Genomic DNA, 25633 nt, shown 5'->3' with positions numbered 1-25633 from the left:
TTTGGAAATAGTATAGGAATATGCAAACAGTATAAATAAAAAAAAAGGCTAGAGTATTCCTCTTTCTGGGTTTATTGTTCTCGGAGTTAGGATGGGAGGTGGGCACTACCATCTGCACGAAATCGGAAAAAGTCTTCTTCTTGAAAAAAAAAATACGTGGTATTTTATAGAATTTCTACAGATTTATTCACCATTTTATACACGCATTCATAATTCAACTTAAATTAAATTAATAATGCGGATCAGTGGAATTCATAAAACGATGGAAAAGGGTGACACGGTATTGACATCTATTTCAAATAACAGAGACATCTCCAAATGAATTTCATAACGCTCAAAAGAACATCATCAGATCTTGCACATGAGAGAGATTGAAGGAAAGTTCTGGGCCATCAGTTTTTTTTATAGCAATCGAACCATCTTTTAGCATGACGACATAGTTGATTTAAATTAGTGATGGGTCAGATGCGGAACACCGTATATATAGATTTTGAAATAATAATATATAAATTTTTTTTCAATTTCGGTGTTCTGAAAAAATCGTTTTAGAGGGTCTTTCATTTTTTGCATACGCAAAATATAGCTGTGAGAATTTAAATATAAATTTATTTAAAAACTTATACGTATGCAAAAAACAGAACACGCCCTACTAAGCATGAATGAAGTTATTATGATTGGCCTATTTATTTATTCCCCGCAGTTCTAAAGGACAAGTCAGTGTTTCTCAAAGTGTGCGTCGCGGTGAGCTGGAGATATTGATTTGCGTGCCTATTTATGCTTTGAAGTGGTTCTTTTGTATGGGAAAACATCTACCTATCTATTGTAGGGAGCCGGAAACGAACCATAAATCAGGCAAGGGAGCCACATGTGACAAAAGTTTGAGAAGCACTGAGATAACCCATTACGGCTTATTTGCAATGAAACCGTGGTAGTTTTTAACCCCCCCCCCCTCCTCCCCTTCACTCACACGCTTTTGATTGAACAAATTTGTATGATCTTTGAGTATTGGCGATAAAATTGGTAACATTGTCCGAAAGTTTTAGAAAGGATGAAAATGGGAAAGGAAAAAAAAAGAAAAGGGAAAAAAACAGTATAGTAGATAATTAAATAAATACAAATACAAGGCCACACCAGGCAAAATGCCCAACGAGGTGGCTGAGGAAAAGATACCCATAATAAATATGGATGTCATATATTTCAAAAATACAGCAACTCAATTAAAAATGCAATTACAAAAACTATAAACATGATAAAATATTGTACAATGCCCATAAAATGTATTCATGGTTGTCTTATTCTAAGTATGGATAACTTCTCGATTCACCCCAACATATTTATCGTATTTCTTTTTAAACGTGCCAATTGCGTTACAATTTACTACCTCCGGGGGTAAGCTATTCCATTTATAACAACCCTATTAGAGAAAAATTCCCTGCGATACCATAAGGAAATTCTGAGTGGGTTTTTAGGGAATCGAACCCATGACCTTCGTTGTGCAAGCCTTATGCTCTAACCATTGTACCGTTTGTGGATTAGTCTGTAACTTCCCTGCAGGTGGGTTTGAACCCATGCACCCTGAAATCTTCTCATCTCTGACTTCATAACTTACCAACCCACCTCGATAGCACTTTTCTCTCTCTTTTTTTAAAAAGTATATAGTAGATTTAACTTTTACCTTCACACACCCTACGTGTTCTATTTTACTCTTCACAAAAAATAGTATAAAAATACATCATATGTGTGTGTGTGTGAGGGGAGGATCATTAACAGGTGTATAGAAAGAGGGCGGATTACGGAGGGTAAAAAAAACAATATTGGTTCATAGGGTTGCAATAAAGCTTCACGATGATAAGGAGAGAGGAAAGAAAACACAGAGAAGTGGATTGAAATTCTTTCACTAGCGTTTGGACGAAATATTGAATCCGTGATCGTAAAAGGGTTAAAGAATACATCATATCCCGGCACTTCATTTTTAAGCATGAAAAAAAATTCTAATTATGAATCAATGTCCAGCAATTTTTGCTTTTTGTTTCTTGGCCCTCTCGTAAAAAAGTTTGCCCATCACTGATTTAAATAAAATTGTTAGGTGATCATAGTAAATTGACTCAACAATGTAAACAAAATTTTAAATTCAAACACAATCAAGAAACTACGTAACCGTAAAATATAAAAATTTGTGCATAAAATAGTTACTTTTTACAGCAGAGAATATTTTGATAATTAATCTTAAAAGTCATATGACAAATTGTAAGAAGAAATTCGTGTTCGTAAAATAATAATTAATTGTGACGCTAAAAATCTGATTCAATAGTTATTTAAAGTTATTTTTCTTTGAGTTTTGAGGCACGAGGAATTAAAATTCTCTAAAAATAGATTAAAATAAACTGAGTGTGCTGTTATTTTAAGACTTAACTCCAAGGGTTTTCTTTTTTCAGCATTGCAACGAAGAATATTGATTTCTGTTTTTAAAATGCAATAAGAAATTTGACGAGGAATATGTAATCAGAAAATAATTTTCTGAATATTTTCAAAGTCAATAAATAAGTTTCGAAAATCAGCCTGAGACTGACAGCATAACACAAACTAGGACATTATATATTCTTACGCGGCACAAATAAAAGTTAATAGCGTTTACGGATAGGTCTTAAGACAATTCCAACTAAACTTACCGTATTCTAATTTGTATAAGGAATCCTTTTTTACCAAAAATTGGGTTCCAAAATAATGGAGGGTTTTCTTATATAACACACACATGGACAGTATATAGATATTAAAAAATTACTCAATTCCTCGAAACTCAAACCGGAACGATGAGAGTGACACTGATGATGATAATGAACTAATTGATATGTAGGTGATTATGTTGCATCGATGAGGGTGATGAGAAATTTGAGGAGAGGTTTTAGGAGATAAATAAAAAATGTTTTTTTTATATTTAAAGATATAAAAAGAAGATATCTTTGATGAAAACCTTTCTTCCGAATTTTAAGTCCAAAAAATCAGGAGGGGGGGGGGGGTCCTTATACCCGAATGTTCATTATACATGTTAAAATACGTTAATTTTTCTTCAAGGTCATGTATAAGTTACAGTGCAGACAGGCTATGCTGTGCTGTAAAGATGATCTGCAAATGTATACAGCTATGAATAGAAGTTAATGGTGTCTACAGATAAATACCATTAGAACAAAAAAAATTGTGATGAAATTTTAGAAAATTTCGGCAATATCCTAATTATATCCTTTCCCAATTTGAAATGCACACGCATTCATATACCATAACACTTTGCTGAATGCGTTTCCACCTCCAAACTCTTTCCCACTCCATCTCATGAACTATCCTAATAAATCGCATATGTGATTAATAAGCCTCAACTCGTTCAAACTTATGTCAGTGTCAATGAGGAAGCTCTCACCATTTCTCTGACGCTCAAGTTTGATCTTGAAAATGTACAAAAATGTTAAGTTAGTCACATGAGTTTCGTTCAAGACGGAAGAGATTTAATAAATCCTTTCCGGTTATGCCTCTTATGCTCTCATAAATCATATCTCATCCCCCCCCCCTTTCTGATGAAACACTTATGATCCATGAACTCCAATAATCTTCTTGATATCCATAAACTACCTTAGTAAACGTCTTATGGCTTCCACATTCAGCATCAGGGCTTCTAGGCTAACTTTCACGGGCCCCTTCTACAGTGAATAGTGTGAAAAATAAAAAATTATAAGAATAGTCCTGAGCTGTCAACGCCACGCTTGGGGGCATGAAACCTGTAATGATCCATGAATTATTCAGATTAACCTCTTATGATCCGTAAACTATATGGATCCATAAACATATTTAGATAAAGCTCTCATGACCGATAAATATTTTTTCCATAAACCTCTAACGATCAATACACTTTCCTGATAGATCTTTTATGATCTATAAACTATTTAGATAAACCTCTTAGAAGATTCATAAACTTCTCCCATAAACCTTTTCTGGCCCACAACTATTTAGACAAACCTCTTTTGATCCATAAATTGTTTTGATCAGTCTATTATGATCCATAATTTTTTTCATAAAAGATTATTCCATAAACTTTTGCATGTCCAAACTTTCGGACGTGTTGAACTCAGACAAAACAATTTTTTTTATTGAGTACATGTTGATTCATTAACCCATTTTGACCGCCCCTACAATTCATGACCGAAATTAAATTGCACCATTTTTTATATGATTGCTGGTTACTTAAATAACATATTTGACTACTTTCAAAAAATTAGATATTGATTTAGCATTTTTTTCTTTGTAATTGGATGTAAATATTCAATTAATTAACCCTTCAATTATTATAAATGATGCAATTAACTTAATTTTATTAAAATAGTTAATAATTGCGATTTTGGGAAACCTCGTGTATCATATGACAAAAAAAATTTTAGAAAAAAAATATTTTTTCTATTTTTTAAAAGATTTAGAAAATCAGGGGAAAAAATTTCCAAAAATCTCATTTTTGAAAAGTCATAGTAAATTAAATTTGTTTATAAACAAATTTAAAAAATACTACGACACTATAAATCTTTTAATTTCCAAAAATATTAATACAAAAATTTGTACGAAAATTAAATGAAAAAAATTAAACAAAAGCGTCGCACAAATGCAACATCACTCAAAATACATTAAAAGAATACGATTAAATAATCGACGTTTGGGTGTACCCAAAATTCCAAAACGAACACTGAAATTAAAAACAACGTGGGTGCACCCAAACGTCGATTATTTAATCGTATTATCAAACCCAAAAGGTAATCCATTTCTACATTAAAAGAATTTTTTTTTTAATCTAAATTCTTTTTAAAATTACGGTAAGTCCATCCAGTATCGTCCAAAATGATAACAGTATATCATTGCTCACGCTAATCCTCACTATTTTTTCAGATCCTGGAAGAAGAACTGTTTCAATATCTAAATCTTCCATAAAAATAAAAAATCCACGGAATTCCGAACGTTTCGCCCCGAACTAGCGGCCTCAAAAACGAAAAAAAGAAAAATCCGAAAGAAAAAAGAAATTAGAGCCTACGTTTTACTTTGGAAATGGGAAGTGAAAACATACACCTCATCTTCAGAAAAATTCCAGAAATTTCTGAAGCTACTGTTTTACATCAACACTCGAGTTGTTGATTTTGAAAACTCTCTCCAGGTAACACAATGGTACACAATATACCCCCAACCACTCTTCCTTTCTTATACTATTGTTTGTCGTCGTCCCCCCCCCCCATCTATTTTTTTCTTATGAGAAACCCGGAACACCTGCCCTTGTAATCCCCCCCCCCTCCCCCAATCTTACCTTGATATTCCCTCACTCCCAAATGTTGTCTTAAAACACCACTATTAAGGTTGAATTTGCCTATTTCTTGAACTTGTTACCTAAGATTTCACGAGAACGTCTTTCTACAAGTTACTTTACGGACTTGGGAGCGGTTTTGGGTTTAACGTTTTTTTTTAATGTTTTTCTGATGTCCTGTAGCACCCTTACGTCTTCAGCTACTAACTACCTAGAGTGTCTGCGTTAAGTGTCAAACATCCCAGCTACGAGACAGCACCCTTATAGGGATAGTATTATAATTTGTATATAGTTTAAGTATCAAGAATAAACCCAATAATTGAGTACATAACTAACTTGACATGGCACCAATTCAATTAATACCAACGACAAATTTTATAAAAGCAAATCAGATTGAAAATACGTTGTGTTTTTTTTTTAATTTTTCGTCTAGAATCTAAATTATGTGATTTATTGGATTTTTTAAATTATTTGCATGATCATTCATTCAATCCTGGTAAGACCAGGTTTCTTTTATTTCTCTCTCTCTCTCTCTCTTTCACCCCTGATTTTTTTTAAATAAATTTTAAATCAAAATTTTATATATAACTACATTTTCTTACTTTTTCTTCTCTGGACATTTTCTTAGAGAGGAAAAAAAACTTTACTTGTTTAAATGCAATAAAATTCTTTGAAAACATTTTCTATAAAATTCCCGTTTTATAAACATATGCTTAAATTAAATTTTTGAGAGTTTTTCCTATTTGCATCAAGTTCGACTTGGAATTGTCTATTAAATATTACGAAAACTTACAAATATTTCTTTTGGTTAGTCGGATCTGTATAAAAGTAATTAAATACATCATGGGTGATACGTAATTTAAACTTTGTGATGAATAAACTACTTCGTTGGACTCTACTGACGATACCTTTAAGTACCAGGTTAGCCAATTTGTATGCACCAAGTAATTGTTTGGAAAAAAAAAAAAATTTTGTCTTTAATTCTAATTGAAATGAACTACCAAATAATTTACATGATAATTATTTGTTATCATTATTTACATTTTAATATTCATTTATTATAATTTTTTTCTTACTCTAATTTTCATAATGTGGTAGATTAAGTGTTAAACTACTTTAATAAACCTTTTACTATAAACTATTTCTATATAAACGTCGTTATAGTTCACAAAAATTTATTATCTCAATGAAGCTTGTTAGAATCTTATTGTTGCATCGTTATGGTCCATAAATTTTCTAGAAACCTCTCATGATCCATAAAATATTTCTATAAGACTCATAATAGTCCATAAATATTGATAAACCTCGTTATATATATATATATAACGAGGTTTATCAATATTTATGGAATATATATATATATATACGATCGGGAAACTATTTCGATAAAATGTCTATGATTAAAAAAAACTACTTCGATAAAACATCTTTATGTAATCTGTAAACTATTTCAATAAAGCATCTTTATTATCCTTAAACTGCTTCGATAAAACCAAACATCTATTTGATCCAAAAATTATTTCGATAAAGAATCTTAATGATTAGCAAACTATTTCAATAAAGCATCTTAATGATTAGCAAACTATTTCGATAAAGAATCTTAATGATTAACAAACTAATTCAATATAACATCTATACAATTCATAAAACATCTTTATTCGATAAAACATCTTTATTCGATAAAACATCTTTATTCGATAAAACATCTTTATTCGATAAAACATCTTTATTCGATAAAACATCTTTATTCGATAAAACATCTTTATTCGATAAAACATCTTTATTCGATAAAACATCTTTATTCGATAAAACATCTTTATGATAACGTAAATTATTTCGATAAAACCTCATGATGATCCATAAACTATTTTGATATTCCTCGCATGATCTATTAAACTTTATTTCCGTTCATTAACTATATTTTCTGGTAAACTGTTATTTTTTGTTATGTCTTTTTTGCGTTTCGTCAATGTCCATGTGAGTGACATAAATGGCAATGACGTTTGCCATGACGAGATCGTCATGACAAAGCCATGCCTTTTATCAATGCCATGTCATTGCCTGTACATACTTAAAACAGTCTGGTGCGAAGTTCATGCATCACTAGGAGGGTGTATGAGGAATGCTCTCAATACAATACCTCGATTCCTGAAACACGTAGTCCTATGTTAAACATTGAAGCTCGTGTTAACCATTGTCAAATTAAGATGAAGATCGGTGGAACACAGGATTTTTGTGTACGAATTATTACCTCGTATAATGTGCGCTTCTCGCAAACCTGCGTCCTTACGTCATCATTACCACAGTATCGACATCCATTCAGAATAGCAGAGGCATCCAAACAAATTTCAACAATGCTCAAATAACATCACCAGAGCTTGCCCATGAGGTTGAGGAAACATTTTCTGATTCGCCACCAGAAAAACAATAAAACAAAAAGCATTTCATGAGAAACGGGACGGAAAGAGAACATAGAATAACTATTTGCTGAGTTTTTGAGAGTTGATTGAAGTTGATGGCTTCAAAAAGATATGTTTAAAGAGGGGTTGTTCGTTTTGGTGAACATTATAATTAACACTCGACAGTAATGGATTTTCCCGAAATAAATACTATGTGTTGAATTGTTATGCAAACATACTTCATATTTAATACGGGATGCAATGGCAGAAATAAAAAATCCATATTATATAGGTCGAATGCCAATCAAAATCACAGGTCTCAGCTTTTTATGTACTCTTGACTCCTCTATTCAGAAATAGTGTAATTTATATACATATATATGAAGAGAAGTAGTATAATAATCGTGACTTTCAGCAGAATATTGACTTTTATGTCTCATTTGACGTAAGTTTCGCGCTAAAAAACCGTGGTCGTGATAAAATTTGATTCGCAAACTCTCTACAAACACTGCAGTAGGCTTATTTTTAAAGAAAATGGTTACGAAGTCGATGTTGTCATTTCTTCTATTCGTCTCTGGGTAGCTAGAAAAATCGCATCTACTCCGATGTCGTCTATTTTGAAAATATCTACCTACCACAGTTGTTCCCGAAAGGTTCAGAAATCGAATTAATTGTGCATCACGGCTCTGGACGTAAAATATAAGTTCCAAAGCCAAGCAAACATTCTTTATTTTAATTCGCGTAGAGGGAAAAAAAATTCCGTGGTTAATGGCAGCGAGTGGTGAAGGTGGTAATACATTTCGAAAAAGACGTTTTGCTTCACTAAAAGTATAATGCTTTTGTGTATGTGTATATATAGTGAACAGTTTTAGGACCTTCCCAACCGAACTGGTGTAGGTCATTGCGTATCAGACTGTGAACCTGCAGATGAAGGTTCGAGTCCAGCTTCAGGATGATATTAATTTTTTTTTTCTGCTCCTCGCCCGAAAATTATTTAAACCTTTTAATTTTCTTTGCTTATGCTTTACAATATACACTCATGTCCATAAATTAAGGATAATTCAGAATCACACGGAAATCGAAATCTAAAGTTAAAGTTTCACCTGTAGAATTATCACACACATCTGCAAGAATGATATGCAAATTTCAGGAAGCCACCAGATGATGCCGATAGTACGTCACAATAACGAGAGTGTAAGAGGGAGGGTACATAAGGAATGGTGGCAAAGAAGTGAAATTTTTCACAAGAGTTCTGTAAGGCGCTCAGTGCCATAAGCGAATAGTTATGACACAGAGGACGCATGTGGATGATTTTTTACGTGGTAGAATTATCGGCTGCCTGGAATGCGGGCGTACTCAGATGGAAGTATCCGTGGAACTTGGAATCGCCCAAAGTGTCATCTCTAGGCTTTGGCAACGATTCCAAGATAACGGAAATGTCAGTAGGCGTTACAGTACAGGTCGCCCCCCCCCCCCCGAGTTACAACGCCGAATGAAGACCGGTATTTGGCATTAACTGCCAAAAGAAGCCAAAGCCGCTTGAAAGATGACTCTTAATGCAGCTTTGAAAGAAGCAGACGGAGCACAGCATCCGACCTGTCTCGTCAGCTATCTGCAGCCACGGGTACCACAGTTTCAAGGCAAACCGTGTACAGACGTTTGGGAGATATTGGTCTATATGCTCGCAGGCCTGTCAGATGTGTTCCGCTCACGGCAACTCACTGTCGGCAGCGATTAGCCTGGAGTAGAGAACATGCAATGTGGACATCGTCACAGTGGGCTTTTGTGATGTTTTCCGACGAGTCCAGGTTTAGCTTGCAGTCTGATTCCCGTCGGACTTTCATATGGAGAACGCCAGGTACCCGTTACCACCAAGACAACATCATTCAACGACACCGTTACGATGGTGCAGCATTGCTCGTTTGGGGTGGAATTATACTGGGTTCCAGAACAGATCTGCATGTTCAAACCGGAACCATGAAAGCCCAAATTTATCGGGACATCATTTTGGAACAACATGTACGTTTGTGTAGGGGTGCCATGGGCGCAGAATTTGTGTTTATGGATGACAACGCCCGTCCTGACCGAGCAACCATCGTAAACGAATGCCTTGAATCTGAGGATATAAATCGTATGGAATGGCCAGCATTCTCACCTGACTTGAATCCGATAGAGCATGTGTGGGACATGCTTGGCCGACGAGTTGCAGCCCGTCAACCACCTCCTACATGTGTACCGGAACTCCGGAGAGCATTGCTTGCTGAGTGGAGTGATCTTCCCCAAGATCAGATCCATAATTTGATACTCAGCATGCCTAGGCGTTGTACGGACTGTATTTCATCGCATGGGAGACATGCAATGTATTAACCATCATACCAACCATGTAATAGTAAGTTTTTGTAAAGGAGATATTTTTTACAATTGCTCCAGGGAGCAAAAATCGTAGTTTTTATGAATGGTATCCATACATACACCATCGTTTTTGTTCTTTGTCTTTTGTTTAATAAATGAGCTTTATGAATAAGTAACGTTTGTTTTGTTTCTGAACCTTTATTTGCCGGAGCTGGCATTATCCTTAATTTATGGACATGAGTGTATTTTGCCGACTCTTGAAATACAAGTATATAATAAATCAATTAAATATTATAACAAAAGCATGTAGAGAAAATTAAGACCAATAATGTTCTAAAACATGTAGCTATTTTTCATCATCTTTTCTCTTCCGAAGTTCCGATTTTTAAATGTTTTATTTGATATTATTACTATTAATTTTCATATATTTTTTATACTATAATTTTTCTGTTTATTTTTAGTCGATTTACTATCGAAAAATGCATTGATAAATTAGAAAAATATTTTATTAAAATTAGAAAAGATTTTCGTGATCCGCCTTTAGCTGTTTGTATATTTCAGTTTGTGTTCTCAGTGTATAAATTTATTGGTTTAAAAATTAAAATCGTTTATATTGCATATTTTTGATGTCTCGCGGAACAGCGGTGGAAATACAGGGTGTCTCAAAAAGAATCATCCGATTTAAAAAAATCATAACGATTCAGCTTTTAATCCGTTTCAATCGAATATTGTATAGGTTGAAAGAGGGAAATCTCGAGTTTCACGCAGTTACCAACAGGTAGCACTAACGCTCTTCCTTCGGCTGCCACTTCAGTGTTTGTCAAGATTGGCTTTTCCCACAGTTACAAGCCGATTCGGATGACTTCATTTTCCAGCAGCACGGGGCACCATGGAGCTTGGACGTTCGAGAATTTTTCAACAATAGCTTTCTTAAACGGCCGTACGGAACCTGCCGATTCAGTTAAACATCACTGGCTTCCAATATCACCGGACCTCACAATGTGCGATTTCTTCTTGTGGGGTTTATAAAACACTACGTTTATGTGCCTCCCCTTCCCGCTACATTAGCCAAACGTATGCGTATCTGACGCATAACAGAAGCCGTGGAAGCAGTGGATGCAAGCCATGCTCGCAAAAGTTTGGGACGAATTTGACTACCGTATAGACATATGTCGTGCATCTCAAGGTGTGCATATTGAGCACCTTTAATTTGGTTTATAAAAAAACTTTATGATTAGCCATGTAATTTAAAATTAATCTTAAGTGTCTATGTTCAATATTTTTCGTAATATACGCATTTCAAATCGGGTGATTCTTTTTGAAACACCCTGTATTATCTACCTTGTTTGCGCCGCTTTTCGGCGATCCCATACGAAAAAAGATATCGTAGAGTTAGGCGAATTATCGTAGAGGCTGAAGCAACGAAGCAACGTGATTGGCTGTGTAGAAAAAATTACGAAAAAAATAGTGTAATGGCGGAATATAGAGAGCGAATAGAGAGCACTTGCGAATTATGCAGCCGGAATGCGAACCCAGAACCGCACAGTGAGAGGCTAGCTCCCTAACCACGCGACTGCCAGGCGGCAAAAAATTTGAAGCATAGTCATTAAATAGGCTTAAAAATGACGTAATCATTCCACGATCCCAAACGTGGGAGGTCAAAAAAAGTTCTTCCTTCAATGAAATTGTTTCTAATCACATCTAATTAAGTAAAACCAAAAATAAAATGAAATAAAAGCTATCATGGCCGCTAATTACATACAGTATCATCTGTTATCTCTTTATAGAATATCATCATTAATTTCTTTTTTTAATCTTTTTTCAATTACGCATATCCAGGGAAGGTGGCATTCGTTCTAACACTTATTATCAATGGTTGTAATTGGGAAAAGGGGATTAAGTAAGAAAACATGTCATTGCAACATAAAAACTTAATTATTTGCACGTGTATTCAAATAATCTATCCGTTTTCTCGACAACGTGATCATTTTCCAATTAATTATCGGACAACAGATGATGATTAAGAGGAAAGTCTTTCTGTGGTGATCATTATATCGCGTCTTGAACATTTGAGAGAAGATTATCATCATTATTTTGGGACATATTATTTTTTTTTATTTGCAGTTTTTTAAATTTAATTCATTTTTTTTAAGAAATACGAATCCTGTCAAAATTTTTTATTTTAATCCTGGTGTGAATGAGGAATCTCTAAGAAGCCGACAAACATCGCATTGCTCATTGTGTCTAGGGCATATATGCTCAACCCATGGCCCTCGGAGTCAGTTTGATGTGGCTCGCGACCTCAACCCTAATTTTGTAAAAATGAGTGGTACGTTTCCAGATCTTTTAAGTGACCTGCGACACAGTTCCGAATAACTTAAGTGACCGTGGCACATTTACAGACCACTCAAGTGACTAGCGGCACATTCCAAGATCGCTCAAGTGGACCGCAACACGTTTTCAAACCAACGTGAAGTGGTTCGCACTCTTCTTAAGGTTCAGCATCATTGTTGTGTACTGTATTTTTTCATCTAGGACAGTGGTTTTTAACCAGGGGTGCGAGAAGGAAAAAATTACATGTTGACTGATTATTCAGAAAAATCGGAATGATAATAAAAATTGAATTTTTCGAGTCAGTAAAAAACATGAAATTATACAAAAAAATTTTGTCACCTTTATCTTTTAACTGCCAATCGTAGAAATGTATCACATCACATTAGCATTATAAAAGTTTCTTTTTTCGACTGGTGTTCGTACTTATTTTCCCTTTCGATTGTGAAAAAAACACCATTAATATCCAGAATATTTCACGGTTTACTTACATTATTGTATCCTGTTGTATACTGTGTTATTAGGGAAGCGAATGCTGCACTTAGATTTAAAAATTTAATCAAGTGCCAAACAAACATATACAAGGTGTCCTACAATCGTGTGTCCTAACTCGTCCTTCATCTCATCAACCGTTCGACGTAGAGAAATGGTTCCAATTTAAAAAATGCTCAAAATGTCTACAAAAATCATCCTACAGCAGTTTTGAGAGTGAAAATACAGTATGTCACAAAATGAAAAAAACAAAAAAAAAACCAAATTTTTTCATCTGGACGGCCTGTCTTAAAACACCCAATTAGAAAGTTGTTGCCCTGTCTCTTTTGACGCAAACAAAAAAAAATTCATATTTTTAAGTGCAATATTTGCTGAGATATTTGAATTCCAAGACTGGAGAAAAGTTAGAAAAGAACAGCATAAATGAGGAAAAGGAGCGTTGTCCGTTAGTTTTTGCTATCATTTCCCAATTTTCCTCTGACTTTTGAATTCAAATATATCAGCGAATATTGCACTTGGAAACGTAAAATTTTTTTGTTGGCCTTAGAAGAGACAGAGCAATTTTCTAATTGAGTTTTTTAAGACAGGGTGTCCATATAAAAATTTAGATTTTTTTGTTTTAAGACACACACTGTATGACACTCAAATCTGGTGCGGGATGATTTTTGAACACATTTTGAGCATTTTTAAATTGGAACCACTTCTCTACGGCGAACGCTGGATGAGATAATGGCCGAATTAGGACTTATAAGACACTCTGCATATTGTTTTATCGGCTGGAATGAATGCATTGGACCTTTTCCCAAATTTTGAAAAATGTTAAAAAAAAACAGTTACACTTTTTTTAGATTTAGTTTTTGAATTTATTAGAAGAAAAAAAAAAGCAGCCACAATTAATTATTAGCAACAGCCGAAAAAGGGAAGTAAATAATAGGAAAAAGAGTTTATATAAAAATTAATTAATATAGATACTTAATGCAATTGATTGCAGAAAAAATAACGAACAACAGAAAACTAATTATCCTGGGGGGGGGGGGGTGCGCGGAATGAAAAAATGGTTAAGAACCACTGATCTAGGATGCAATGTGTTACACCAGTGGTTTCCAAACTTTATGAACCGCGACCCCCCCCCCCGCCCCTTTTTAAGAATAAATTTATTGGTGAACCACCCACCCCTTACATTTCGGATGCTCTCTCTGACGAAAGCATTTTTCGTAACTCGTTTTTCTCTCGGTTCCAATTTGCGTAATCAGTGATAAATGAAATAAAATTATTTTTCAATATTTAATTGGCAGAGCTATTTTATCATGAAACTGGAGGTGCAGCGAGATGTATGTTCCTTGCTTTGATATACAATGTGATTCAGAAAGAACCATCCAATTTCAAAATTATTCTTCTCTTGAAATTGGCCATTAATAATATTGTTCATGATATATAACCCCCTTATATTAACATATTACTTATCATTCGTGTTTAATCGGATGATTCTTTCTAAGTCACCCCGTAAAAATAGGGGTAGAGTATTAACTTTATATATTGATCATAGGAATTTGATCAAATTGTATTATAATGTAATATAATCATACTATATAATTATATTATGATACATGGTAAGGAGCTCAGTTGAGTAAAATCCATTTTATGTTGATATTTTTATTTACGTTGCGAAAAATAAAAATAAAATTTCTTATTTGAACGTTTCTATTTAGGAGAATCCCAACCTCCACTCTAGTTAGACTTTCCCCCGGGGGTCGCGACCCACACTTTGGGAACCACTGTTATACAAAAGTGTCTCCCTCGAAAAAAATTCACGCCATCTATCGATCGTGAAAACAATCACAATTATCGAATTGAAAACATGGGTTGCGGCATCTACTGGTCTTTTTTGGATTGCATTGTGATGATGCAATCATTGCAAATCACGTTCAATTCTCTACCCAGCAAGTACTGTTAGAAATATACCATGATGATAATAATAATGTAATATAATGACGGATACATAATAAACAATGACGGAAGCGTATCCGAAGAGGTGTGTAAAAATATGCCTTATCTTACTCTTTGGCTTCCGATTGCAACTATCAATAAACAAATATTTATGAGATTTCCCGTATTTCAAGCTCGAGGATTCTTCTTTACTGATGTTTGAGGTTGAAAATTTTATGAATGAATATCGTGTGCTTCAATGAGAAAAGAATGAAACCATAACTACAACCAACATGTTTTATCTGTGCGTCAGTCATGACGTAATGTTTGCAATAAACATGATTGGACACGAAACTGCTAAAAAATTGGGGGCTGACGAGGTTATTGCATCATATAAACCTGATAAGATGGTGCACTACGGTACTTCTTTCGTTATGGTGAGTGATCTTCGTTTTGACTTGAAAAGCATTTTTTTTTCGATGAATTATTATTATCATTAGTTTTTGACCGAAGAAAAAATTCGGGAATTTTTCTCCTCTAAATTTTTTTAACTACAACTTTGGGTTCTCTGGTTTCTGGGAGTACAGTAAAACCCCTCATTAACAGCCAAATAATAATTATTCTTGTGTAACCCTTTCAGACCCTGGTACCACAAATATGTGTGGGTCACTTTTCCTCACAGTAGAATTTTTTCTTTTGACCTCGGGGCAAAAAGGATTGTGTAAGTTTTGAGTTAGAAATTTGGGGCATATGAATTTTGGGGGCATTCATCAGAGGGCAGCATTCAAACTTGAACTTTCAGGTGGACGTGGGTGGGGGGGATTAGGATTGCTTCTAGAAGAAAGTGCCTCCGGGGGGAAAATGTGATTGTTGAAAATGCAAATGTTACTTACAGAAGCATGAATGCCGAAATGAACTCAAAATATATAATGGTGAAAAATATTAGAAATTCATGTTATGCTTGAGAGCAACACAGCCAAATAAAGGGTTAAAAAAATTAATGAAATATGGTATGATTAAAGTGTATTTCACTCCTCAACGATATTTTCAAGAGTAAAATTGAATTTTGATGCGTGAATCACGCATCTATAGATGCATATTGGGTAACACTGATTACCAGCGACGCCAACATGAAGAAAACATTAGCGGGTGGTACTATTTTTTTTAACCTTACATGCACCTCGTACTCCTTTCTCTACAGAATTCCTAATGAACCGGCACATGCCGGAATGTGTATTGCCATCTGCCATCAGTTTTTCTAACTATGAGTGAAGTGTAATGCTTGAATGCTTGTAGAGGCCTGTTGCTCCCTGTGGCAAGACTTTTTAAGGGGAGATCGGCACGCATTTGTGCTTCCAAAGGAACCACAGAACCTTTGGAACCACAGAAAAACAACTGCACAGCCGACCCCATATCTTTCGAACCCTTGTTCTCGTGATGCGAGTCTGTCGCTATGACCACTCGTCCACCACAGCAGTAAAATAGAGGTGTGATGAAAATCACCATCCGTCCTGTAAATGCGAGACGGTGCATTGTATATCACGAAATTTTTTGCGGATGGGTAGGGGGGGCTTTCCAATAGGGTTCCGGCCCCTATAATAATTTCTTGAAACACATCCGTCTGAATAAGGTAACACAATCTCCTCAGAAACGCTGAGAAAACTTCGGAAAATCATCGAAATCACGTCACGCACAAAAAAGTATACCGCCAACCGCATGCCAGCTTACCTACGAAAATTTTTCAATTCGATCGGCATTTTCTTTTAACTGTCGCACTCTTAAAATCCTTCTATTCTAACAACGACAAGCACAGATATTTTTTAAATCTGAGTTCTCAATGAAACACATTTCCCTATCCTACCTCCTTTGACACTTTTGAAACTCGGACGGCAGTGTACTTTATAAGATTGAAAAAAAAAAGATATGGTATTTTACAGTGCAGGGGGAGGGGGGGGGTGGGTTAGTGATTTTTGTTATGCCGGGAAAATAGTTAAGTTGATCCCCAATCATGTCGCATATCATATTAAAGCTTGTTTCACGGGCTTTTAAAAGTCCACCCACACGCAAATTCTCAAGCTTGAGCAGTTAATTCACAGAACCGAAATTCCAGCAAACGAAGTAAATATTTACATCAGTTCAATTATTGAGAAATTCCTATATTATAATGTCAGTGTTTGTTTTCCCTTCACACTGTCATACCTCATTAACGGAACTTTCGACGTTTTACCACCACGGGGCGTATATCCGGGGAAACAAAAAAGCTCATAATCATCACGTGATGGGTAAATAATCTCATCATCGACTCCAAAATAAGCATAGCCGCTCCCCCCCCCCCCTCCGGCAGTAGAGAATTTCGTGGAATATTCCGCTATATTTGTTTGTGGCAGCATAATATCACCTGCCATTAAGGTTTTTATGGTAAGCGAGTGGGAGGGGAGGAATACCTGGATTTATTTCTCAAGTAATTATGGAAATTTGTTTTTTAAAACTAAAAATAAATACTGCTAAAATGGATCCGGTTGACGGACTGCATTTTCCTGAATTCGGAAAATTAATTAAACGGTTGATAAATTTGATCATTTCAGAACAAAGCTTTGCTTTTCCATGAGAGAGAAGATCTTTCCAAATCCTACGTAATAGCATTTTTCCAGGACTTCAAGCATTTTTGACGGATAAGTGAATAAATGGTGATGAACTTCGATTGAGACGATTCCCCAAAATTGAGTTATTTTTGGTGACATCACGTGGGTGAGACGGAAAATGATTTCCCCAAGTTGTTCGGGACATTCCAGGCGTCAAATTCCGCGGGTTCCTGTCCAAGCGGAATTGTTTGATACCGCGAAAATAAGGAAAATAAGGACAATTATAGAAAAATATGTCGATCGAATTCCTTATATGTCGAAGGCATTAAACTTTAACCTTTAGAAGAGTGTGGGTCACTTCATTGGTTCCAAAAAACATGGGCCACTTAAGTGATCTGTAAATATGCCATGAGTCACTTGAGTGATCTAGAAATGCGTCGCGAGCCGCTGAAGTGCTGTGGAACTGTGTTGCGGGCCACTTCAGTGCTCTGAAAAGGTGCCGCGGGCAACTGAAGTGGAATGTGCCATGAATGCACCTCGTTGAGCATTTTGCCGGTTGTGGTGTTGTATTTGAATAACTTAAGTGGTCTGTAAATATGCCATGTGTCACTTGGGTGATCTGGAAATGCGCCAAGAGCCACTTACGTGCTTTGGAACTGCGTTACGGCACCTTTAAAAAATCTGGGAATGTGCCGCGGGCAGCTTCAGTGCTCTAGAACGGTGTCGCAAGTCGCTTAAGTGCCCTGGATTTGTGTTGTGGGCCACTCAAGTGCTCTGGATATGTGCCATGTAGAAATAAATATTATGTAGAACTGCATGTCAAGCAGCTTAAGTGCTCTGGCACTGTGCTGCAAGTCACTCGAGTGATCTGTAAATATACCGCGGGTCACTTGAGGAATGTGGGACTTCACCACAGGCCACTTAAGTAATCTTCAAATGTTCCTAGGATCACTTCAGTGATCTCGAAATGTACAAAGGACCATTTGGGGGATGTAGAACTTCACCACGGGCCACTTAAGTGATCTGCAAATGCACTGTGGGCAACTTAAGTGATGCGAAACTGTACAGCGGGTAACTTAAGTGATCTGTAAATGAGCCGCATATCACTTAAATGAACTTTAAATGTGCCACGTGGTCCATTTGTTACAGAATTGGGTTGGTTGGGAATCACGGCCACATCAGATAACTCCAAGGGCTACATTTGTCTCTCGGGCCAGGGGTTGAGTATGTATGTATGTATGCATTAAACGATTATTATTTTTTTTACAGTTGCTGACTTTGGCAATATGCTCATACGCAAGGTCACAAGCATATCACAGCAGCTGGAGGCCTGGCCATACCAGAAGCAAGCACGCAACCATGTGAGTACAATTACTCGCCGAAAAAATTAGCCGCCCCCCCCCCCCCCGTTGACATTATAATTCTATTATTTAAACTAAGATCCTGTATTTTTCAGTTCGAGAAATCTGGATTAGGCACCAATGCCCATAAAAAATTTCCTAAACCTGCCCGTAAAGAACAATTGAAACTTGGACTCCACCAATATCTAATATACTACGACATAGACTGTGCGTACAGCAACACCATTGTATTTTCTGTGATTTATAGACTTTGTGGCACGAATTCGGGCCGGTATTCAGTTTTAATAAATCTCTCTCTACAGAAAGCAGGGTCCGCAAAACGATACCTAAAAAACACTGAAATTCAGATATTCTGTACGTCTCTTTCAGTTCTGATTTATAGAATAAATGGAAAAACCTCGAACACAAAACAAGCATACCTCGACATCACAAAATATAGTAAGTACAGAACACACCTAACATAGGGCCAGAACGGGGGGAGGGGGGTCATGGAAAGCGAGCGGGCTCGTCGTCCATCTTTGAGCAAAGAGCAGGCTTGCCGTTCCTAGTAGAGTCCCGAAAAATCTTTGAAATAAAAAAGGATAGGGAACTGCAATTGTCTAGAATTTATCGCGCTTATATATTTTTGTTTCTAGAAATTTTAAGCATTTCTGTGTAACCTATATACTCGGTAGGTATTTCTGTTTAAATCGCTCCGATTTCGTTAAGACAGCACTTGGCATGGAATATATTGTCAATTTTTAGGAAGCACAGTCCGTGACGATTTTAGTAGTCCGTGACGAGAGACGAAAAGTGAGGAACGACGGTAGAAAATTGATAATTCCCCGTCTACCGTAATTTTAGTGAGACCCTAAAACGAGGATAGGCGAAAAGTGTTCTACGACGATAGAATATTTTCCTTTATCGTCGTTTCAGGATCTCGCAGTAACTATAACAGACGAAAAATATCCAACGCGAGAAGATTGATAATTTCCGTCTATCGTCATTTATGCGAGATCCTAAAACCAGTGCTGTAAATAGAACTTTGTCAGCCGGGAAAGAACACATTTTGGCTTCCCGTGTAATGTAGAAGAAGCAGTTAAAGGGGGTATATTCGGCGCTTCATCACGTCCAGCGCCATGGGCATTAGAACCGCCTAACCTCCGCTCCTGTAGTTGCGGCCCTGCCTAAAACGAAAATAGACGAAAAGTGTCCAAAGACAATAGAAGACTATTCGTCTATTGTCGTTTAAGGGTCTCGCAAAAAAAAAAAAAATAATAACGACAGACTTAAAGTGTCTTCATTTATCACAACCACAACTGCGAGGCCAAAGTAAGGAGGCTACTGATACCGATTTTTTATGTATTGACAAGAATGTTGACATGGGAACTGATTTAGACATGATTTCTTTCAGAGATCTGACCAGGGAGAGCGATTACAGGAACCGAGATTCGTTCCGCGCCCACCAGGCCGAGACGGCTGAGTGCTGCCCATCTACGTACGAGATCATCCAGCCTCTCGGGGGCGTGTCAAGGACCGGTCGGATAATGGAACTCTTCCGGACCCCAAACTTGACACAAAGCTTCTACCAGACATCCTGCAAGTCGAGCGTCAGCGGCAAGCCCTGCCGTTTCGTGGACGACGTGCATCGCAGGCATTCGCAGTGCGTACAGAGATACACCTACACGTACGCCCTGGTGCGGGAGCTGCATTCGCACAGGGATTTCAGACTGGATTACATAAGGATCAGAAGCGGCTGCTCCTGCGAGATAAAGCTCAAGAAGAGTCATCGCATCAAGACGAAGCAGCATATCGACGACTACATCTGGTGAGGTTTGATCGTAACGGTAATAATAGTAAGGTTCAAAAAGAAATCCCGGAAGACTTCTTCATTGGATATGGATCGAACGGAAAGACACGAATTTCCCCCAATCATGAAGGGCTAAAAATGAAACGTTTCTTTGAATTTCCAAAATCATTTTAAACGATGACCTAATGTCGACCAGATATGTGGCGTATCCCTCATTTGGACGTGTGATGTTAGTTTATACGTACACCCCTCTTTCAAGAACAGGGTGATCATAAAATATCTTTGCCGATAGACGAGCTTCTGGTAGCCGCAAAAATCAACGCAATGAGAATGAAATTCGACATGTAGGCGTTTCAGAGTATACGCTCGAGAAGAGAAACAAAAACCTAGCTCACGCAGTTACGGTTGCAGCAACAAAATTTCGAAAAATTAAAATGGCAACCCATTGCATTGCTAAATGACAGGTCGTACGCATTTCCCTTATCGTGAAGAACTAAAAAAGAAACTTTTTTGAGTGAAAATACAGGATGGATCCGACTTATTCTGCCAAACGAAAGAGGATGATAGACGAGTCCAAGTAGATCATGAAACACCCCTACCAGCCTTGTCCTATCTCAAACTGTTTTCGAGTTATTTCGAATAATCGATTATGGAAAAAAAAGTGCGTCAAGTCTGAGAAAGCAAGAATTTGTGAAGTTTCTAAAAAACCTATACACAAACTAAGCACACATCTGGAAAGAACAAAAAAGTGCTATAAGGTGACGCCAATTTCATTGAAATATCTGGTTTTAATGGCGAACTACAAGCACTGAGAGATCGGTGGAGTGAAAAATCGAATTGTCACCGAAACCTACTAAAACTACTTTGACGCACACAAATTTCAGTTATGTATTGTAAACAAATGACTTAATTTCTTCTGAACTAGATGATCAATTTGGTTTATTCTAGACTCTCGAAAGCTGGTGGAATGGACAAGTTTTTGGTAAATGTGACTGATTGTAGAAAGAAGGGTGTTTATGGAATTGGCAATTAAAAATTTTGTCAACAACTTCGATTTTGAACTTCGCCAATCTTTCATCTCAGATCCTGTAGCTTCTCATTAAATCTCTCATGAAATTGGTGTGAGCTTATAGCATTTTTTCTGTTCTTTTCAAATACTTGCTTAGTTTGCATGTAGGTCTCTCAGAAACTTCACAAATCCGAGTTTTTTTCAGACTTCACGAATTTTTTTCCCATAATCGATTATCCACAATAATTCAAAAAACGGTTCGAGATAGGACAGAGTTGGTAGGATGTTTCATGATCCACTTGGGCTCGTCCATCACCCCTATTGCTTGGCAGAATAGGTCAGAACCACCCTGTATGTATCTTCAGACACCTATATATGTATATATCTTGAGTGAAAACCATAAATGGCATTGGAACGGAACCTGTACCACCATAAATGCCAGTGCTAGACGCAGACAAAGAAAAATCTCACCAAGGAATTGGTGCCCTAACCCCTCGTGGGGTGCGGAAGTAATGTGGTCTGCAGGGCTGGACAAATACAAAAACAATCTAGCCAACATAAAAGTTTTTTAGGCGCAAAAAAAATTTTTACCAGAAGAAAAAAAGTCTAAAATAATGGGTTTTTTTTTACTTTTTCAGAGCATAATGATCCCTCTTTCACGTTGGCAGATATATAAATAACACTATAATCTTGGCTTGAGGGTGGGGGTTTAGAACCCCCCCCCCCCCTTGCGTACGAACAATGGGCATCAATACCAATTTTTCAGTCGGCACGGCGACGTTACGCCTGGGATTCACCCAGAACTCGTAATCTGCATTGGTTTCTTCCACGCGTTTCTTTGTCTGCTCTAGCGCCTGCGTTTATAGTGCTATAGATACAGTTTGAATTGAGTTTGTTGCAAACACTTTATAATGCATAAAAGTGAGTACCTACTGCCATTCAAATTTTTCGAAATTTTACTGCTCTAACCGCCCCCCGCCCTCCTTCATTTTCGAGCGCATATTCTGGAACACCTTACATATGTCGAATTTCATTCGCATTCGTTGCTTTTTGCTGCCACTGGGGGCTTGTATATCGGTAAAAAGTTATTTTATGACCACCCAGAATATTATTCGCCCCAACCCATAATTTTTCCTGTTGTATATAGTTTTCTCGTAATAAATGTGTAACGTGTCAAGCCAGCATACTGAACGATCATGGACACGTTCAGCTGGTCGATCGTGTTGACGACTGACGACGTGAGATTCGTATGATGTCTTAGCCAAAGTTTAGACCCCGCCCCCGTATTTATGTATGTATCATTTCCCAATTTTTATATGATACCCAATGTATGCTCGTGTCAACGTGCGTCTGTAGTCAAGTTATTTATTTATATACGTATATCATAACCCTGGAGTAGCGAAAGGCTTTGCTTCTGCACCCATTGTTTCTTCGAATGCACTCTTACTATGTACTTGATATTTCAATTAAAAAATATATGTATGTGAGCATGTAATATCCGTGTAAATAAAGTTGTCATGCATCCTTTGTGTGTTTGTGTTCCGTATGAATCTGTTAATCTTCCGTACCAATCTTTAACAAAGGTTATGTATGCATAGCGTCATCATATTTCCTTTGAGACAAATAAGTGATATCAACAGAAGGGGATTTATGGTTTTGACGTCCCTCCCGATTCCAATGTAATTTACTTGACTACTCATTTCCCAAATTTGCCACCCCTCCGGACATGTAGTCGATATGCCTATCACCAGTTGGAGTCCAAAATTGCGTAAAAGATATCAATAGGAGGGATGAGACTATATTTCTAATCTGCAGTGAATTATAATGAACAGATTTCACAGGGAAAAAGCATTTAATATATGACAAATACCCAAGTTAGAGAACCTTGAAATATCAAGCTCACTCATCCACCATTTTAGAGCAAACGTGTGATGTTAGCATTATCCCTATAGCCAATCACTGTTCCATGACATGACACTTTATTTTACGTCCTTTATACCTACAAGGGCTGTAGGACCGCTTTAAAACAAAAATTTACGCTATGTAATATACATGTAAATATGTGAATACATATACGTAATGTGAATACATGAATGCAAAATTTACATTAAAGATGGTAGAATTTGCACAAATCTTACGTGATCAATCACTGTTCCCTATCATGCTCTTTTTTTAACGATTACACGTCACTTGGAACAGCAAATTCTTTGTTCAAAGTTGGAGGAATCCGCTCGCCCAATAATTACACATGTGATTCCTTGTGAAAAACTGATGCTGAACAGTGTTTCCCGTTTTGGGATCGGACAAATATTAACCACTTCCCGTACAAGATGCTGGTGATAATATTGAATGATCTGTATTAGACGTACAGGCGATAAATGTTTTGACCTGGTTCACACGTTGAAGAAAGGAAAAGAAATACAAAAAGAAAAACAGTATAGAGATAGTAACAGTATAGATAAGGAAGTATTAGTACAGTGCCTCTTGCTTTTTCGCCCTCACCAACAAACTTGTTTTATAGGTTTTTACTTGTTTTTTCTTACTTTCATGCACAATATATAATAAAAGGATTAGTTCTGAGAAAGACACATTATGTATGTGAGTGGAAGGGATAAACACACAGGATTAAAGAAAGATAAAAAAACCTTTTGGAATGGCAAAAGAGTGTGCTGCTCACTTGTTCATACATCTCTACAAAAACAATAAATTGGTGGAATCCGGTAAGAACAAGGAGGAAGAAAAAACTGAGGAGAACAGAGGAGGGGAGGGGGAACGCTCGCACACAACTGTGTTTGGTAGCGTTGCTATAAGTTTTGCGTTGAGGAAAAAAAAATGTCGAAGAAATTGTCAGCTTGAATGAATTTATTCCTCTGGCATTTGGACGCAACATTACATCCCTGATCGTAAAGAGGTTAAGAGAGTTATAACATTTTGATACATTGTGATGTGTCAGTTTTGCAGCGGTCAGTTTTGCTCAAACACCCATTGAAAAAAAATCCCCATGCAGTGGGACAAAATGTTGTAAATTTACTTTCCTTCACATTTGAGTCAAATTTTTGAAGAAAAGGGCAAGAAAACTGGTTTGCACAGCTTTAGCTTTCTTGATTACTCTCGGATTTTAGCAATGCCATCAGCCTAAAAAATGCCAACTTATACGTCTGGTGCATGTTTGGTGAATTTGGCATGATTCGAAAGTGATGTCATCAATTTTCAATGCATTATAATTTCTAAATTATTGGATTAAATCAAAAAACTGAAAAACACTTTTCCATATTAGTTTTTCCAAAGAAATCACATGTGGTCGATAGTATCCACACTCGATCATATCGGTCGATAGTATTGGCAGGTCGTCCTGAGTTTGACATTTGTGTAGCACATATTGCTTTTCTCGCAAACAGAATATTTTGAGACAGCAGTACAAATTGATGTAAATTTCAGCAAAACATTCATAGATAGTTAGAAGATCATAAGCTTAGTCGAAAACACATGATATTTTCAGAAAAAGTTGGAGAGACCCAGAACACTGGAATGTCCTGTCAAATACTGATCATGTAATATGCTGCTGACATAAAATATGGGACAGCAGTGGCCATCAGGGACCAGTTAATAAGTAGCTCCTTCTGGAGAGATTTCACAGGTCAGTGAAATGAATGGAAAAAACCTTATGATTTTCCATTCATTTTCGTTATTTTTTTGGCCAAATTTCGGTTTGTTTTGCCATTCTATACTGGGATCAATAGAACACAAAAGGTTAAGAACTGTTGCTAGTTATCTAGAACAGTCCCCAAATTACCAGATTAAACTTTAAAGCAAACAAAATAACTTTGAGCAAAAGTTACCAATCGCCAGAGATCATCCATTGATATAGGATCAGATATTGCCTATTGTCCCAAATGGTGAACAATGAGTTTACCAGCAAAACACTCTCACCATCTTCAACCATACTCATTTATTCCCACAGAGAGTAACAGTCCTACAAACAGTACAATTATTCAGACATTACACTTCACTTCTGAAACATAGATGGCAGCACTGAAAAATCATACACAAGACTAGACACAGAATC

General features: G+C 36.5%; 1 protein-coding gene across 2 annotated transcripts in view; it reads left to right on the top strand.

Moving 5' to 3' along the window:
- The window catches only part of LOC149071814 (uncharacterized), a 55203-nt gene extending 32109 nt beyond the window's left edge, over positions 1 to 23094 (top strand). Inside the window, exons 1-3 of one of the 2 annotated variants that reach the window (XM_089247665.1) lie at positions 15210 to 15263; positions 18678 to 18769; positions 20163 to 23094. In XM_089247665.1, coding sequence (XP_089103791.1) covers positions 15234 to 15263; positions 18678 to 18769; positions 20163 to 20580 — 540 coding nt within the window. In that variant the 5' untranslated portion in view covers positions 15210 to 15233 and the 3' untranslated portion in view covers positions 20581 to 23094. Of the gene's footprint in view, positions 1 to 15209; positions 15264 to 18677; positions 18770 to 20162 lie in introns of those variants that run through there. The other variant, XM_089247664.1, reaches the window with a different exon arrangement.
- The last annotated feature ends 2539 nt before the right edge of the window (positions 23095 to 25633 follow it).

The sequence above is a fragment of the Pholcus phalangioides genome, unplaced genomic scaffold, assembly GCF_987345545.1.
Source record: "Pholcus phalangioides strain wild (caught in Gottingen) unplaced genomic scaffold, Ppha-v1.0 ptg000018l_1, whole genome shotgun sequence".
NCBI classification, from domain to species: Eukaryota; Metazoa; Arthropoda; class Arachnida; order Araneae; family Pholcidae; genus Pholcus; species Pholcus phalangioides.
This window is presented reverse-complemented; position numbering and strand designations above follow the sequence as displayed.